General features: G+C 27.9%; 3 protein-coding genes across 3 annotated transcripts in view; 1 reads left to right on the forward strand and 2 right to left on the reverse strand.

Moving 5' to 3' along the window:
* Positions 1 to 397: 397 nt before the first annotated feature.
* LOC107495638 (pathogen-associated molecular patterns-induced protein A70) lies at positions 398 to 1,710 on the reverse strand. Its single transcript, XM_016116809.3, has one exon. It carries the CDS (start codon positions 1,563 to 1,565, stop codon positions 561 to 563), a length of 1,005 nt encoding a protein of 334 aa, XP_015972295.1. The 5' UTR covers positions 1,566 to 1,710; the 3' UTR covers positions 398 to 560.
* Positions 1,711 to 16,304: 14,594 nt separating this feature from the next.
* On the forward strand, positions 16,305 to 16,892 carry LOC107495458 (uncharacterized). Its single transcript, XM_016116607.1, has one exon. It carries the CDS (start codon positions 16,305 to 16,307, stop codon positions 16,890 to 16,892), a length of 588 nt encoding a protein of 195 aa, XP_015972093.1.
* Positions 16,893 to 18,042: 1,150 nt separating this feature from the next.
* LOC107495457 (putative wall-associated receptor kinase-like 16) overlaps positions 18,043 to 20,005 on the reverse strand; it is a 4,032-nt gene continuing 2,069 nt past the window's right edge. Inside the window, exons 2-3 of the mRNA XM_052263150.1 lie at positions 19,664 to 19,828; positions 18,043 to 19,256 (exon numbers count right to left, since the gene is read on the reverse strand). Coding sequence (XP_052119110.1) covers positions 18,043 to 19,256; positions 19,664 to 19,828 — 1,379 coding nt within the window. The remainder of the gene's footprint in view (positions 19,257 to 19,663; positions 19,829 to 20,005) is intronic.

Raw genomic sequence — 20,005 nt, forward strand, 5'->3', positions numbered from 1 at the left:
CAAAATATCTATCTAATGTTATGGAGAATTAAAACCAATATGGCAATAAGCCAATAATGGGGGGCCAACAAGCAACAATCTATAATGTCATGTACTTCATTTCAACATCCACATGAAGAGACACTCAACTCTACAAGATTCAATTCACAAATCAAAACTATACTTAGAATTTGTATTATTAATGCATGAATATGTTACTAAAATATCATAAATTTATAAAAAGAAGTTTAGTCCTCAAAACATATAATTAAAATGTTTTTAAACTCAATGAGTACTTATAAAAAGAAAATTATAATTAAATTAAATTTCATTATATTAGAAGAACTTGAGAACTAAATCAAAAGTATAATAATGTGTTGAATATATAGCTACAAAAATATTAGCCAAAAAAAGAAAATAAGGAAAACCAATACTTAAACAACACAATTTTACAAAAACATATATATAATTATAGGCAACAGCAGTAACACTAAACAAACATGAAAATTACACTAGTAAAAAGGTAGTGAAAATTAATTACTAATTACTTATTGCAATTAGCCCCCTATAAGTTTTCTTAATTACTTGGCAGTCCCTCTGCCAATCATCTCCTTATACCTCATTATTGAATCCAGCCTCTGAAGCTTCAGCTGCTGCTTGAACCGGTTAATGAAGTCATCCGCCTTTGCATCAACGCCACCGTCACCTCCGCCTTCTTCTGCGGCGGCGCCACTCTCCCTCGCGGTGGCCGGACGGCGGGTTTCCACAATGTCGACCTCCTCGAAGTGCGAGAAGGCCGATTTGGTGCTCGCCGACTTCTTCATCTTCCTCGGAAGCTTAACCGGAACCTCGCCGGAGGCCGGTTTAGTGTCGGAATGCGTTCTTGTGAAATTACCGGTTTGCCCTTGCTGCAGCTTGCTGAAAATCTCGTCCATGGAAGCGCAAGAATCCTCATCCACGTCATGGTTGTTGTTATTGCGGAACATTATTTCTCCAACTACATCTCCATCTTCATATTCTTCTACTTGTTGTTCTTCTTCTTGTTTCTTCACTTTTGGTATTTTCGGCACGTGCGTTTTTTTCTTTGGTTGTTCAGGGGTAAAATAGGAAGATAAAGTTTCAGTTGGGAAATAAGTTTGAAGGTTAATGGATTTGAGGCGTTGGATGACTGAGGAGGGAGATCTGGGAAGTTGTTGAGTTTGTTGAGTTTGTTGAGGTTCTTGGGAAGTGTGATGAGGGTGGTTAGAGTAAAAATTGATGGATTTAAGCCGTTGCAATAGAGAAGGAGATCTAGGAAGCGGTTGTTGTTGTTGGAATAAGTAGTTATTGATTTCATGTGGAAGTTGTTGTGGTTGTTGCTCATGGTAGTTATAAAAGTTTAGGGATTTGAGTCTATGCAAGAGAGAAGGGGATCTTGCAAGTGGTTGTTGTGGTTCATGATGTTCATGATGCTTGTCATTGTTGTTGGAGAGAGAGGAGATGATGTAAATGGTGGCAATAACAAGTTGGAGAAGGAGGAAGAACATGGTTGGGGTGAACCAACTGGTGAGGGAAGATGTTGATGATGACAATGATTCCTCAAACATGGTGGTGGTGGTGGTGGAACGATCTTTGCTTTGGTTTCTTTTGTGTGCTTTTTTTTTTTGTGATAGCTAATTCCTATGATATAGTGATATACAATACATATATATTGCTATTTTACATTACACTACACTCCTTGCCTTAGTCTTTTTGTGATTGCAAGGGGGAGATTAATAAATAAAAAGAGGTCAGGAATACACAAATCATCATGTGTTGGGTTCTTCCTCACTGTTTATTTTTTTTTTAAAGATAGAGAAGCTCAAATATGAAATATTTAAAGAGAAATAATAGGAACCAATGAAATATTTGTATAATATGTACAATGAAAGTTTAAAGGGTATTAAAAATATAATTATTAGTGTGTCCGAAGAAGATTTTTTATTTTTTATTAAGTCACAGTTGGACACAATAGACACGTATATCGAATGAATACGTATGTCGGACGAATATCAATGAGTGTCGTATTCAAAATATGTCCAATAAACAGATACATCAACTCAGCAAAGTGTCCTAAGCCTTAATTGAGATTGCTTTAGTTTTGTATTTAATAGATAATGAATTTTATGATAAAAACTTTTATACTAATTATACTATAATTTTTACTATTCTTTAAAACTACCTTCTTTGTTAATTAGATAAATTCTAACTATTTTTATTTATTATATTTTATATTATTAATTCCAATTTAATATTTATAGTTTAGAATTTATGATTTATTATTTAAAATCTATAATGTTTTAACTTTTTTTTTACTTTTAGTAACAAGCTACTTTTTAAAAAATATTGTACATTAGCATTCGTTAATAATCTTAATTACTAACAAAAAGTTGATTTGTTAAAAAAAATCAAACAACATTATTCTGTTTTTTTTTTTAAATTATATAATTTTAGTTAAATTTTAGGAATAACACAAGATTTTTAAAATAAATAAACTATTTTTTTTTCTTTTCAAAAAGATGCAATTCTTTTTCTTAAAATATGTTAACTTAAACATGCGTGTAATCCAAAATGGAAAATGTTATTAACACGTAATTTCATTGTCAAAATTAACGTCTAGTAAAAAATTTCAAAACAAATATTTTGAAGAAAAAATGCTTTGACAATATAATATCAATCTCAGCTAAATAAAGTTATAAACACTCATATTTTTTCTACGAAATTAATTCTATCGATCGGTATTTGAAATGCAATAGACTATAAAATTATTTACATCAAATTTTGTGAAAATTATAAAAACTATTATTTAATACCTCATACTTATCTACGTTTTAAATTTTTATATATCCATAAAAGATTATATCAATTAACCAATATACATTTTATAAGTACTTCGCCAATCAAATTACTAATCCAATTGTAAGTTTCGTAAAGAATTAGTAAGATAAACAATTATTCAATTATGTAATATTAATTAAATTTATAAATATATAATTTGATCATTATGAATTCACAAAACTCTTTTGTTTTTTATTTTCAAAAGTTAAAAAGTATATATTTCTTTAGACATTTTTATCCTTGAGATTCATAAAAGATATAAAAAATATTTAATAACGGAAAAAAGAAACTAAAAATAACTAAAAATTTATTTTATTTAACATTCTGTTATGTAGATTTTTCCCAGGTCGAAAGTGTTAAGAAAAATTAAGTTTTTTGACTAAAATAAAATATCTAAATTGGTTCGATATTTAGATTCTGAGAGCAAAATTAACTTTTTTTAATGTGTACCAATTTTGAGTTGAACATCAAAAGATATTATTTTTAGATTAATAGAAAAAACTTGAAAAGTAAAGTAAAATTTAAAAATAACTGAAAAATAAAAAAATAAAGATGCCAAATAAAAAATGAAGATGCCAAAAAAAGATAACTGACTTAAACATCAATAAAATACTTCTAATATAATAAAAAAATTTAAATTCAAATATAATAATTAATAAATATTAAATAAAATAAATTTTAACTATTTTTTTATTTTTTTAACATTATCCGATATACAAGAAAAGGGGGAACTCTTTCTTTCTCATTATTTTCTTTCCACTAAAAAAGATATACAAATCAGGCTGTTTTTTTTGCTTATGGAAACAGCTAAAGTGATACACCATGAAATGGAAGAAACACTTAATATTGCATTGCTATGGGTCAGAGACAAAACGCAACTTATATTTTGTATTTGTTTATTTTTTTTATTTTTTTAAAATACACCAAACATAGCTTACCTTTTGGGTTTTTTATTTTTTTTTAATTTCAATTTAAAACTAAATGCAAAGTGCATTTTAACAAGTCAGAAAAAGAAAAATTTTTTGAAGCCTACAAAATGTAACTTACGTTTTGTTAATGTAAGAGATTTTTTCTCGGAAGCCCCAAAAAGCAGGTTACATTTTGTACACAAAATAATATTTAAATCTATAAATTTGCCTATAAATACAAAGTCCGATTTTGATTTATGTTCATCTTCACTTCTCCTCTTGTTCTTTCTTACAGAAAGTTCTTAGTGGGGTGTTTTTTTGGCAGATAACTGTGTCAAAAAAAAGAGTTAGTTAAGACTGAAGTTATGGAAGGTATTGCAAACTTGCAAGTATATTATAACGGTGAGGTTATAAGAAACACACATGAATGAGTGACTTTTGTTTGTGAATGTCCGTTGTCATTTGCCATTCCATGTACCATGCGTTTTGTCGAGTTGCAAAATGGTTTTTGTAATAACATTCAAAGCCACATTTAAAAAGGGTGAGCAATCTTTTATACAGAAGTCCTGTGCAAGTATTTGGTGGATTAATACAGTTTCAAATAATGCCCATCACTGACGATGCCAGTATGCAGCAGATGTTATATATTTATCAACAAACCCGATCTCACGTGCCGATGATAGAGCTGTACATTGAGTTTGAACAGCAGTCGGGGATGAATATGATCGGCGACGAAATCAATGTTGATGAGCTCGGGAATATAGATTGAAAAAAAGATAATAATAATAATAATAATAATAATAATAATAATAATAATAATAATAATAATAATAATAATAATAATAATAATAATAATAATAATAATAATAATAATAATAATAATAATAATAATAATAATAATAATAATAATAATAATAATAATAATAATAATAATAATAATAATAAATATAAATAAATAATTAAAAAATAATAACAAATTTATTAAAGATAATAAAAAATTTATTACACAGTATTTTTTATTACTAAAAAATAATTATATTAATAATAATAATAATAACAATAACAATGTGAATAATAATAGCAACAATAGTTACAGTAATCACAATAATAATAATAATATTAAAATTAACAATAACACTATCAAAATAAAAAAAATATTTATTTATTGAAGATGATCAAGATATTCAATAATGTGTTCCTCCAGTGTGATAAAATTACGAACCATTATTTAATCCTTTACCATAAATTTCTTCTTCTTCTCCCCCACTTCTCTTACATTTCTTCACTTTTACTTCTTCACTTTCACTTCTTCACTTTTACTTCTTTAGCTTTTTCTTTTTACTCTCGTTTCACTCTCGTTACTTCTATCTGCGTTTGGTTTTCATTTTTATAAACAAATTTACTATCCTCCATGACGCGTGTCACACATACAGCTAAGGTGGCTGCCAAACGCAACCTCCGATTTGCTTTGGTAGGCTGACAAACGCAACCTGCGTTTTGCCTATTCCAAAACTAATCAAAAATGAAACTGTATGTTTTCATGCAGGGGACACAGAATTACGTTTCGTTCTTTGATTGCCTGAACCTGACAAACTCAGGCTGCGTTTTGCAGCGTGCTCCTCTTCCTTGTTTTTCGTCCGTACCAAAATGTTACTTGCGTTTTGTGCTCTCTGACAAATGCCAACTCCACATTCATGCATAACATACTATACATCTATTTTTTACCAATTCACCATTTCCTAATCCATTTCCTAATCCATTTGCAAATTAATTTCTCTACAAATCACAGGCGTAGTTATCTTAGATAGTTAGATTTCATTGTATAAATATAGCATGGTGTTAGTTATAAGTTTATTTGTGGATTTTGTTCATTTTTTATTAAAATATTCCAAATAACGAGTAGTATTTGGGTGGTACCGGATGTAGGTGGAGCCTCAAAGGATGTCGATCATCGATGTTAGAATTTTTATTTGGTTTTTAATGGAAATATCCACATCTCGAGAAACACGTGGAGTCATATGATGGGTCCGTTACAGTGCGACAAAAAATGAGGTTAGATACTTTGATTTATGTAACGTGACGGCTAGTTGTTGGCTTTTGGAGACTTTTAGGCTTGACTTAATAATAACGATTTTATTAATTTATGTTTTAAAATAATATGTTATATTTTTAATATATTAAATACATAAAATAATAAAAAAGATGAGTACTAGAAATTCAGTAAATTTTGTTATTTGTAACTATTAATTAGTCATTATAAATATTTTTAATAATATAAAATTTTATCTAATAATATAAAATTATTTATTTTTCTTTTATTAATTAAGTGTTAGTAAAATTTTAATAAAAGTACTAATCTCTTAAATTTTCTCTATAAAAAAATATAGTATTATGTTCTTAAATTATATCTCTAAATAATAATAATAATTATAATAATAACCTACAATTGAATGAGCATGTTGGGGACATGGCTGTGGACCATGCTCACTTGTCTCCTACGGTATAGAGCAGCGAAACCATATCCATTGGATTACTATAACTCTATTTTGTGTATATTTTTTGATTAATTATTTTCTGAAAAAAATATTTAATTTAATTCTTAAAATTATACTCGAATTTTAATTTAGTCTTTAAAGTATTAATTGTCTCAATTTAGTCCTTAAACTTTTCAATTCATTCTGTAACAAAAATTACCGTAGAAACTAACGTGATTAAAATTTAAAAAGTTTAGCAGCTAAATTCAAGCAATTAAAATTTTAAATACTAAATTGAGGTTCGAATATAATTTTAGATATTAAATTAAATATTTTTGTTTAATTATTTTTTAATAAAGATTTAAAAAAAATGCACAAAAAAATATATAGACAGTAAACACGCTATTTTTTAAACTAATCTATCACAATCTAGTCTTTTGTTTGCATCAGAGTTTATATAAAATGTGTTATCATATTTAATTTATTTATATTATTTTTTTTGTTAATAAAATTTTTTTTTGCATTTACTAACTAAAAGTTAATTGACAACTTTTTTATTAATTAAAAATTAATAATTTAGGCTGAATGTTTTTCGAAGTCATAGTACCAAAGAGAAAGGAGCATAATTGAGAGAGAGATAATCATTTTTTCTCTTTCGTCATATATATTATTAGGTAAATTTTAGTATTAAGATATTTTAGTAATTATAGGGATTATATAAATATTACTATAATGATATTTTTTAATATTTTTTGTATTGTTTAAATTAAAAATATGATTAAATAATAAAAAATGTTATTTTAATTTTAATAATATTTTTAAAAATATTATAACTACAATAATTACAATAGCATAATTAAGTATCGTATGATGAACCCTATTATTATTCACTTTTGTTTAAGTGCAGCAGCACTACCTTTGAGTCTCTACTCTCTAACCTATTATTTTATTCATGAAAATTGCAACGTTGTCCTTGCTAAATGTCGACTTAATTTCCCACACTGAACCTTATCTAAAATGACTCTCTCCAATAATTAATGGATAGTAGAGTTTTTGAAATTATTGTAGAGTCTTTCCGTACAATTCACGCTTATGTTACTCCAGCTGAATTGAAGTACAAATTATAGGCATAATCACATGATGCTATATACTTACTTTGTTAAGGAAGTTTTGAAATAATAATATTAACTTCCTTTTTAATCTACTTCCTCAACTATTGAAGTTATACGGTCACATTAGTTTGGATCGTTAATAGCTGAAAATCGTCAAATAATTTGTTTGATTTAATTAAATTATTATTTAATAATTTTTAATTATTAATTTTATATAAAATTAATTGCATTTGAATTTTTACTTACAAAATAATTTTTATTCACATAATAATGATCCGATCCATTCGGTAAATAAATTAAGATTTAATTAATATGTGTTTTTAAGACACATTAAAATTATTAATCAAAAACTTCATTATAAAAATGTGTAAAGTTTAATTTTTAATATAATTTTTATATATTTATTAAAATAAAAATTTAAAACTTTCTACTAATGATAATTTTAACTTGTATTCTTATGTCATGTGTTAACTAAGTCCAATAAATTATATAATTTGTTCGAATATTAGTTCAAGACTTCAATATTAATTCCAAAAACTAATTTAAGGAATGAAGAATGTTTTGAACTTATAAATTATCCAGAGTAGTTCATATTCTTGAGAAATATGTATGTCGTCTTATAATATACCATCATGATTAAATAGACTAAATTTAATTTTAAAAAATAATTCAAGAGATAAACAATTATTTAAAATTTATAAATAATTATATTATTTGTATACAAAAAATTAGTCATTAAATAAATTATTAGTATAAAATACATATTAAAATATAAAAAAAAAATTTAAATATATCGTTATATTAGTATATCAGTAATTTTTAACCGTTAATTTTAATTATATATATTATATATATTTATTATAATTAAGATTAACGGTTAAAAATCTTAAACACTGATACGACGGTACACTTAAAAATTTTTCATAACAGTATAGTGGGTATGATAAACAAGGGATAGTAAAGGAGCCCTAACATGAATACAAAGTTCTGTTTTCTATATAACCTAAAAAAAAGTGGTACACCGTACACGTAACCGTCCACAGCTATATATATATAGCTTACCAATAAATCCTTGTGTTTGGAAATGTTGCAACAAATTTGAGATATGAATGATAGAGTTTCTGAGTAAAAGATCATGGATTCGATTGTTATACCAATTTATATAATTAAGGGCACCGCACAACCATAAAGAAACATTCTCTGATCAATCACAAACTCAAACTCCACGTTCGCTTGCTCTTATTCCAAACGAATCTTTACACTTCATAACCATACACAAATCACTCAAAAATCAAAATACATACAAATTATATTGGCGGGGAAGAAAAAAGAAAAAAGAAAAGAAATATTTTTGGTAATAAAATTAAAAAAAATTATGACTAATCAGACCGGTCTCAACAAAATTAATAAAAATAAATGTCAACTAATATATATATTAATACTAAATCTATTCTAATGTTTTTTAAGTTACAACTCTGTTAGGAATACATATGAAATGAACTATGGATAATTGAATAGTTAAATTATAGTATAAATGATTCATTATTTATGTAAATATACAAAAATAATTAATAAAATATGAGAATAACAAATATATTCAACTAAGAAATTAATCTTTCAAAGTGACACATTCAACATAAAAGCTAATTCTAACCGAAAATATCGAATTTTTTTCATCTGTCTTAATCAAAATTCTGAAAAGTGATCCAATCATTAAACCGGTAAAATTAAAAATTTATAAATTTAATTAAAATTTAATTAAAGTTAAATCAGATATGATAAAATAATATATAATACANTATTTTTTATATTTATTATTTAAACTAGTTAACCACTAAAAAATTGTATTAATTTAATCGGTTAACTGATTTTTTGACCGATTCATCATCAATTAGTTTTTTATTTAAACCAAGATCGATCTAATAATCGATTTTCGATAACTTAATTGAATTCACTATAGTTTGATCTAATTTTCAGGACCATACTCTTAAGAATTTATCTATTTTGTGCTCTAAGGGATGTTAAATTTATAAATTAATAAAGTTTTTTATTAAAAATATAAATAATTCTAAGTTTTTAATATATTTGTTTTGCATTCATTAAATAAAAAGATTTAAAAAAAATTTTTAATGGCAAATTTATCATGTGAACACATATTAATGGAATCATACAAAGGTTTTTGATAGTCTAAAGAAAGAGGTTGAATTTATGACCTTCTTTTAAATTTGATTAATTAATCCTCAAACTAAATTAAAATTGTGCTTCTATTATGACTGCCAGATGGATTATACAGAAGACAATTTCATTTTTTCTTATAACAAATGAAAACAAAAATAGAGCAGGGAGAAGAAAAAGACATATATAGTCAAGTATCCTTGTTCAACTATTTTGTGCAATATAAGTCTCCACCACAATAGAGGTAAATATTTAATATTTTTTCAAATATTACATATATCAATTACCAAGGATTCAATCTAATTCGATCAAAGACAAACCAAATTTCAACTCAAACTTGATTTGGCTAGGTTCATTCCCTAAATTCACAACGGCACACTAAGTGTTCACCCAACTTAGCAAGAGATACCTTTTAAGTACAAGAAATAAAATAGAAATACAATCAAAAGAGATGTATGACATAAATCGTAACTTTTCTTTTCAAGTACTTTCTTTTTGCTTTTTTTTTAATAACTTTTTCTTACTGCCTCACATATATGTTTTTTTTACTAAAATAAAATAGAAAAAGATAAAACATATAAACTGAGTATTCAATAATAAATTATGGAAAAAATAATATTGAACAACTCAAACTCTACTGTAAGCTTAACCCAGATAGGGATGGCAAAAAAAATTTAAATTTGTGGAGACCCACGACAGAGAGAAAAATGAGACCTGCAAAATTTTCATGGAGACGAGGATCCCTCCCCATGAATAAATGGAAAAAGGGGGCAGGGATTGAGGTACTCGCCTCATGGGAAACCGCTAAATTCCACTAGTATAAAATTACTATATATATATATTTAGAAATAAATTAATGATGTGCATAAGATTTAGTTTTGTACCAACTAATTATTTAAATTTGTATTATTAATTATAGGAAAGGAATATTATTATTGAGCTATGATCGTAGATTAAGATTTGTTATTTTATTATGTTAAAAACTTTTTTATTTTGTTTTATTTTAATTTGTATGTGGGAGATTTTGAATTTATGTTATTATGTTGAATGTGTTTGAAGTGTCTTTAATTTAATATATTTTAGTTGAATTATATGAAATTTTATCGTAGTTTATTTTTTTATTTTTAAAATTTAATATTTATGGATACACACGAGTATCTGCCTCTCCCAACCCACAGAAAAATAAATGGAGACTCGTGATGGGGATAGGAGGCAATTTTTTAAACGGAGACATAGAGTGGAGAGAGAGTCCCAGTCCCATGGATACCCGTTGCTATCCCTAAACTCAGATTCTGAACAAATGTAGCCTTTTATTTTTGTGGAATGCTCCTTTTTATGTAGGTGCAGTACTTTCAAGACTTCAAACTTTGAGTTGTGAGATTTCTCTCAAATCTGAATTCAAGTTTTCTCTCTTTCAGCAAACTAAAGTTGATTTTTTCTTTTTGTATGGAATAAAGTTGCCAAGACTAGAATTTGCTGAACTGAGTCAACACATTGAATTTTGAACCATCTGAAATCTTCTCATTCTTTCTATAAATTTGGATAAGAAAATCAGGGATTAAGGACAGAGTTAAGCAGCGCAGAAGAGAGATTAGCACCAACAGTTTCATTGATATGATGAGTTTCTTAATGTATTTTCCAAATTCAAACTCTTAATCTTGCGCTTTAGCCCTAAATTTCAATATCAGTCATTGATTTACAGCAGAAAAAAGTAGCCTCTATTTTCTTCTTATTATCCGAAATGCATGTGCAGAAAAAAAGTGAATTCAACTAGCAATTAATTTGCATGATAATAAAAATCTTTTACCTTTTTTTCTGATTATACTTGATTTAAGCATTTCAATTTTAGCTCCATTTTGATTTAATATTGCTTTTAAAATTTTGCTTTCCATTTTTTTCTAATGATGTTTGATTGAGAAGTGAAGCACTTCACATCAGCTTGTACCCATTCTAACTTTCTTAGTTTGTAAAGTTTCCATCAACCTTGGTTGTAGAGCATCAGATGTTGATCTATTGGCTTGATCAGATAGGTGTGATTCTTTTTTAATGAACTAGGCCTGATTGACTGTAAATACATTTAACTCGGTATAATTTATTCATATACCAGCTTTCTTTTTATTTTGTCCAACTATTAATAGCATAGACAAAATGTCTCTATTAAAAATAGATTTAGACTTGCACTATAAATATTTACATCAAATAAATTTTTGGATTTTCAACTCAATTAAATATATATTTGTCATCACAAAAATAAAATTTATTATTTTTTAAACTCAAATTATAACAATAATTTGCATCTCCTTTCACCTAATCATAGAGAACCTAAAAGAAAAGGAAAAAACAAAAACAAAAACACACAAACAACATAAAGAAAAAAAAAGAGATACACTTAAAAAGTGTAATATAAATTATAGATATTAGATAGTCAAATTTAATAATTGCATTAGCAATTAAGTCCATTACTTGAATTTGTAATTTTGGGGTTATACGAAAATAAATTAATTATCTTTCGAAAGCTCTCAATAATTACAACAACAAAATTTGATGAATTGTTAAAATAACTATATTAGTCAATAAAATCATTTCTTAAAAAAATTCTTAACTAATTACTCAAGAAAGAGAAATTAATTAACGACAAAGTTTTAAATTTAGAGAAATGAAAATTTAATGACTAATAACCCAATTTTGTTTTGTAATATGTATTATTTTCTCACACCCATAAATGTATCGTTAGATTTGGATATACTAAATGCACCAGAGATTCAGTAACAGATGCACAAAGTCAAAAGAGATCCAAATTCCTTAGTGCTAAGTAGTACTAATATGCTTTTTTTTTTCGGGGGGGACAAAGATGAAATAGTAATTGCTTTCGATATATAAAAATAATATGATTCTTTTGAAAATTAATTAAAATTAGGGTTTTGTTAACAAATCTATATATGTTGAAAAAGGATTTTTATTTTTGATACAATAAATATATTGAAATTTTAAAATATATTAATCTTATACAAAATTTTAACAAGTTGTTATCTAAATTCGTAAAACTTTATAAAATAATGAATACATATCCCAATAAGCTTTCAAGAAATTTTGTATAGTATATTTTTGTTTCCCAAAAAATTTATTATGTTAAAGCTTTTTAATTTTATAAAAATTAGACATATAAATTTCTTCTTATATTAGTTAGACTTATTATTTTTATTTGAATAAATAGATCTTTGAGAGTGCAACAGAAAAACCTATATATCTTTTATAAAATTTAAAGAACTTAGTATAATAAAAAAATTTTAGAAATGACAATATCCGATGTAAAATTTTTTAGAAGACTATTTGAATATATACCCTAAATAGAAAAAAGAATAAATAACAATTAAGTCCTTAAAGATTTTGACTTCGAATTAATTAATCTCCGAAAAAAATACCAATTTGTTTCTCAACAATAGTAAACAGTACACACGTGATGTTCTTCTATCAATGCATCACGTAAAACTGAATAATGATACTTATAGTGATGCTTATATGTATCGTCACGTACCTACTGTGACGTGTTTATTTATGAAAGATCGTCACATAGATAACAATTTTTGGAATCGTTTCTATACTCATGTGGCAACAACGAATCAATATGCACCACTGTAGATAATGAAATATATGAACAACTCCATTTCATTTTGTACTATTCATTGACAGAAGGACATACATGTCTACCATTTATTATTGTAGAGGATCTAATTGATACATTTTTTTAAGGACTAATTAGTCCAAGGTTGAAATCCTCGATGATCTAATTGTCACTTTACCCTAAAAAAAAGTGTTTGTCAATCAGTAAGGACAAATCGATCCTTGACTTTTTGGTCGGCAGACATTTAAGTATTTAAAAATTTAAAAATACATTTAAGTTCTTGATATCTTCAAAATTTGGACATATTGATCACTGTGTCTAATTGTTTCCATTTTAAAAAATATCTCATGTGTATTCGTATCAATTACAACGGGAGTCACGCTTGATTTTTCTGTTAGGTCTATAAACCCAAGTGAACATGAGAGATAGATATATTCAGGTTTTGAAAAAGTCAGAAACTTAAATGTATTTTCAAATTCTCAAAAATTTAAATGTTTGTGAATAAAAAAATCAAAGTCTTATTTTTTCTTTTTTTTTTTTGATTTTAATCTTTATTAATTAATTAATTATTGGTCATACCAAAAAAAAAATGATTATTGTAATTTGAAAAACAGTTTATTTCCTTTGCCTTTTTTTCCCACTCGAAAGTTACTAATCAATTTGTTTTAGTACATCTGCAATATCTGAGCTAATGCATCAAGCTATGGTCACTTTTTAAATGATTATGCACGTCCAACCAAAGATGTAACAAGTGTAATAGCAATGCAAAAATCAATCATATTTACTAACAAAAAAACAGCAATAACACATTGCTCTCTTAATATATTATCAATATAAATGATTGATCAAATCCTTTTAACAATTTAAGATATATGAAAAATATACAAAATCTATGTATCAAATCAGAACTAAATTTGAAATCAGTTATAATTGAGATAAAGATTTGATTCACTAATAAAAGATTTTTTTTTCTGGATTAAAGAAAATCAGCACACTATAAAAACTACATAGCAATGGAATAAATCGAACCAATTACTTTTGTTACCTTTCCATGGAATTGACCTCTTCTTTGCAAATAACTCCCATTGAAGACCCAGCCATACCACAAGAGTTTTATTTCGGTGATTGCTTCTCCATCATCTTAAATTGCACCAAAAAATTGATCCAAATTATCGAACCACCAAACCCAACTCCTGAGGTTCACTTTTATAATTGAAAGCAATATAATTGTTCCTGACAAAAAAAAAGCAATATAATTGTTTTCATCCAAACAGCATCATCTTTCTTTAAATCATCTGTTTTCTTTCCATTGTCATTGTCATCATGATTTTTTGTTATAGACAAACTCTTCGGTAACTTTTGCTATAGACAAACTCTTCGGTAACTTTAAACTCACGTTAAAAGATAGCTTTTTAGAAATGGCATTTTTCATGTGAAAAGATTTTGACTCTTCAATTTTTAATTTTCTGGGCCGAAGAGGTAATTCCTTCTCCAACAAATTATTATCCTTGTTTGTTTTTACTATAAAGTTTGACATTTGAGGCCGATCCGGCAACACCACGCCCGACACGACTTCCGGGGTTCAATCCGGAGAAGTTGCATTCATCAAAAGACTTGTGCCAGTTGGATTCTCAGATTCCTTGAATGCCTTTTTTCTTCTAAATCTAACACTACATAGAGTTGTGATTATAGCCATGGTTGCAATCAAACCTAAAAAGTAAAAGGAAAAATATGCAAATGGTTTTGTCAATGAAATGTTATGCAGGGATCCTTCTTCCCATCACCTAAAATAAAAAATTTAAAAAAATGGAAGGGGGTCTATGCAATTTTAATACCACTATCACTATAATGTGTTTTTCTCAAAGATCTGAAAACCGAACCGGTTATTAAACCGTTTTAGTTACTAGTTCATTAATTTATTGGTCCAATTGACCTAACCGTAATTTAACCGAAAAAAACATTTTTATAATAAAATAATAAATAAATTATAAACAAACATCCTAAATATCTTTCAAATTTAAAACCTTACGTAAAATATCACCAATTAAATGTAATTAATCATCAAAATATGCAATAACTTGCTGCAAATTTGTTTGAAGCAGAGCAACGTGGCTTCCAGACGAACACGAATGCGAACTCGAACGGTGAACGGCGAGTGAACGCGAACATGAACGCCGAGCGAACCTGAACGGCGAAGAACGCGAACGAAGACGACAGCTGAACGAAGACGCGAACGTGAACGGCAAACAAACGGCGACGGAAGCACGGCTGAGCAGACAACGACGATGGACGCCGAGCTCGAGGAAGCAGCCGCGATCGGTGACAGCGAACAGGGGTTGAAGACTTGGATCACGAGGGAAGCTAGATAGAAGGACGGATGGCGAACTTTGAGTGCGACGGACGCGGCAGTATGCCACTCCTTGCGGCGGTGGTGTAGGCTTACAGTGATAGGGTTTGTTGGCTGGGATTGTGTGATTTGATTTCTTTCTGAATGAAAGAAAGAAAGGGGGAAAGGGAGAAAGAAATGGAGGAGTTTCCGTTTTTGTGTAAACCGGACGGGTTCCGGTTCAACGAATCATCAGTTAAGAATAATTTTTTACATTTAATTTCATTTATCTAAAATCAAAATATTTTTATTCATTTTTAATTTTTTACATATAATTAATTGTGGACACCTATTTTAATTACTCCGCAAAAAAAATCTGTATTCATATTCATATAAGATAACTTTTATTTTTGGATAAATTATATGAATAAATTGATTGAGAATTAATATTAAGTAAATATCTTAAATTGAATTGTGTTATATAATTGTCTCATTTGTAACTCAATATAAATCAAAATTTATTAAATTTAATTTACATTAAATAAATGTAATTTATCTTAAAATAAATAAAATTTAAATTAAATTTAATTTAGTTATTTTATCTTTAATATTTAATACATAATTATGATAATTATCTTATCTTTAGAAGATTTAAATTAAATTATTTTATCTTATCTTTTAATTAGTTTGTTAGAGATTTAGAGTCCTATTTAAACTCTTAGTGAGATCATTTACATAATTTTATTGTATCATTTTTTTTCTTATCTCCCTTCCAATATTTCTATTGGGACTTTAATATTTCGAATTTATTAATCTTCCTAATCTCTCAATAACTTCTTATAATACGTTTCCATGGAATTCCCCTCTTTTTCTTTGCAAATCACTCCCATTGAAGAAGAGTTTGATTTCGGTGATTGCTTCTCGATCATCTTCAATTGCACCAAAAAATTGATCCAAATTATTGAAAGCTCAAATCCAGGTGCCGAGGTTCAGTCTTGTTGTACTACAAGTACAGCCAGGGAAGCAATATTGGTTCCTTCAGAGATCCTATGTAGTGGTACTCCACTCACACACCTCAGCAGAGAAGACACAATCTTGTTACAACAAATCTGTTCTTCACTAAGTGTGTCCCCTCACCTATTAGACCAAATTTTATCTAACATAGTCCAAACTGCAAGAAGCTGTGACTCCAACACGCGGGAGATTGTTGTCAACCTTCATGTTACCTCCTACAATGTTGTTCAAGATTCTGATGCTGAATGCGCCATTTGTTTGGAGAAGTTTGAACATGGTAATGAAGATTCAAGCGTAGAAATTGTTCGTACGAATTGCAAGCATGTTTTTCATGATCGCTGCTTGCTCCGCTGGCTCCGACGCTGTGCCAACTGTGAGTCGCCATATTCTTGCCCATTGTGCCGCAGAATCATATTTCAAAGATGAATAGGTTCATCTTCACCATGCTATATTCCACTTAATTACCAGGCTTACCACTACAACTTCAAGGAACCTTTCTTTTCTTGTGTTCCGTAGGGTTCTTTAATTTGTGTTAATTATGTAGCATTATTATTCTAATTGTTAAAAAAATGTAAATAAATAGTTATTTTAAAAGTATAATTCTAATACTTGTTTTGTTAAATCAGTCTCTGTAATTAACTTTACACAAACAATAAGAATTGGTTGATTTGTCATGTTATTCTGAATTTTATTACACTTGAGTGATTTTAAAGATAATTATCAATAGCCTTCGTGTCTTTTTGCACCTTTTTTTTTCTTTTCTAACATAACAATCCTTAATCAAAACAAGAATGTTAACTCAATTGCTCTTACTAATGGGAACAAGAAGAAGAATAAACTAACAGAAGATTTGTACATTAAAAAAAATAACATCCAAAACCAACATTAAAAAGTGTGCAATGATTCTTGGCCTTCTTGCTAATTAACTTTTCTATTTCATACACATGTGTGTGTCAAGAGAAATTCGTATGGGTACACACAGTAGGTATAATAATTCATATATGATTAGTTTACTATAATTCGAGACAATTTGAATCCAAAACAATGCAACAACAGTCAAAAGTTTTTGTAGGTTTTTTCAACATGTATGCATGCAACATATAGTTATTGTTAATGAAGAGAAAGTTGTCAAATGAAGTATTCAATTCATTTTCACAGGCATTCTAAACACTCTTATTGAATTCAATTTATGTAGATAATTTATTTCAAATATAAGAATTCCAATGAAAATTTTATTCAACTTTTTAGAGCTTCTGCATACAGAGATGCTCTTAAAAGAAGGTGTTCAACAAGTAATGGAGAAGAAACAAGTTTCGAAAACTCAAGAAGAAATATCTTGTATCAAGCAATATCTTGTTTTTCACTTTCATTTAGGCTTAGGCACCTAGCTTTGCAGAAATAAAAAACTCTCCCTTGAACTAAAGGTTTTGATGTACATTTACTCAACTGATATAATTGAGCTTTTGTTCTTGCAAATTTGATACCAACTTCTAAATATTCTGTGCTCATTTATGTTATATTTATTCATAAAGATTACAAAAGGTTCTATACAAAACTTGTAAATAAAATGATGCTATCATCTTCCATCATCAAAAGAAATTAGTACTTGATCTCTGATGCTATCATACCCAGCATTTTTATGGCAACTACTATCACCAAATTCACATGTTTTGGATGATGAACCGGGAAGCAAGTAACAAGTCTCTTCCAAATTTTTGTTCCCATTGATCCAAGGCTGTTTTTGCATTAACTGTAATCCCTCCAATTTCATTGCCACTTCCTTCATACTTGGTCTCTCATCCCCATTAAGTCTCAAACATTTTGCCGCAAGAAAAGCAACCTGTTCAATCTCTTGCTTGTTTTCTTCACTCAAAAGTTCGACTCGAACGACTTCAAACAAGCGATCCTCTTTTAGACAGGACAGAAAGTAAAGAGCAAGGCTTCTCTTTTCTTCCGTCCTATCAAAAGAAAGAGGTTTTTCACTTGTTAGAAGTTCTACAAGTACGACTCCAAAACTATACACATCACTTTTCTCAGTTAGTTGACTCGTTTGCATGTATTCTGGATCCAAGTATCCAATAGTTCCTTGCACCATGGTGGCCAAGGCTTCTTGATCTAGTGGAACCAATCTGGAAGCTCCGAAATCGGAAACTTTTGCAGTGTAATTGTCATCTAAGAGAATATTTGCACTCTTCACATCTCTATGGATAATGGGTATAGATGCTGCTGAGTGTAGATAAGATAGAGCACTAGCAGCCTCTGCTGCTATCCTTAGACATGTGTTCCAAGTTAACAAATTATTCACATTGTTTTGAATTTGATTGCGGATAAAATCAAAGAGGGTACCATTGTTAACAAACTCATAAACTAGTAAAGGAACCTCTTCTTCTAAGCAGCAACCTAACAGTTTCACTATGTTTCTATGATTGATTTGAGATAGAACAATCACCTCATTGATGAACTGCTCTGTTTGGCTCTGATCAACTATTTTAGACTTCTTGATTGCCACAATTCTATTATCGTCAAGAAAACCTTTGAAAACTGTACCGTAACCTCCTCTTCCAAGTATTAAGTTCTCATCATAATTGTTGGTAGCCTTCTTTAGTTCCTCTGATGTGAAAATCTGAGTAATTTGTGAGGATTCTTCTCTTGTAGAGAGTTGTTGTAACAACATTAAGCCACCATTTTGCTTAAAGTATTGTTGTTTGAGTTTGATGTGCTTTCTTTTTTGATGTGTCAAAATAAACAATGAAGTTGCCACAACAACAGCAATGGTTCCTCCACTTGCACCTACATTTAAAAGTGTGTTAATTGCACTATTTCAACTGTTGAAATATTTTCACTATAATTATAAAGTGAAAATTTCCGTATAGTTGTCTTTGTGTGAAGTTAATAGCTAAAATCTATTAAATGATAATTTAGTCAAATTTGTCAGATTATTTAATAATTTTCAACTATCAACTTCACATAAAAATAACTGCACATAATTTTTTACTTAATTACCTGGTTAAGATAAGAAAACAAAATTATATTAAAAGTTATTAATAGATTATAGATAGACTAAAAGTTACTTTATTCATTCTAAAATGTTTTTCACTTCAAAAATTTAATACATTTATTTGGAGATAATTGGGTCTGAATATATTAAAATTTTAAAATAATAGATATTTATAAGTATTTTTTGTTCAAGTTGTTACCAATGAGAACCTTGGGAAGTAAATTTTGCTGTTGACATCCCCCTTGTTCCTTTGTGCCATTTCCAGTTTGACCCTTAGGACAAAAACATGTGTAAGACCCATTTGTATTTATACAATTACTTTCACTTATGCATTTGTGATTTCCTGTCTTACATTCGTCAATGTCTGCAAGGCATCACAAGAGAAATCACACAATTGTCAAAAAAAATATCGGTAATAATATAGAGATAATAATATAAATTTATTTTATTTAATATAATATTCATAATTGTATACATATAACATTTATAATTATATATTTATTATATGTAATATTATTTAATTATTCTCGTGATAATTAAA

This window comes from Arachis duranensis, chromosome 6, assembly GCF_000817695.3.
Source record: "Arachis duranensis cultivar V14167 chromosome 6, aradu.V14167.gnm2.J7QH, whole genome shotgun sequence".
Classification (NCBI taxonomy): Eukaryota; Viridiplantae; Streptophyta; class Magnoliopsida; order Fabales; family Fabaceae; genus Arachis; species Arachis duranensis.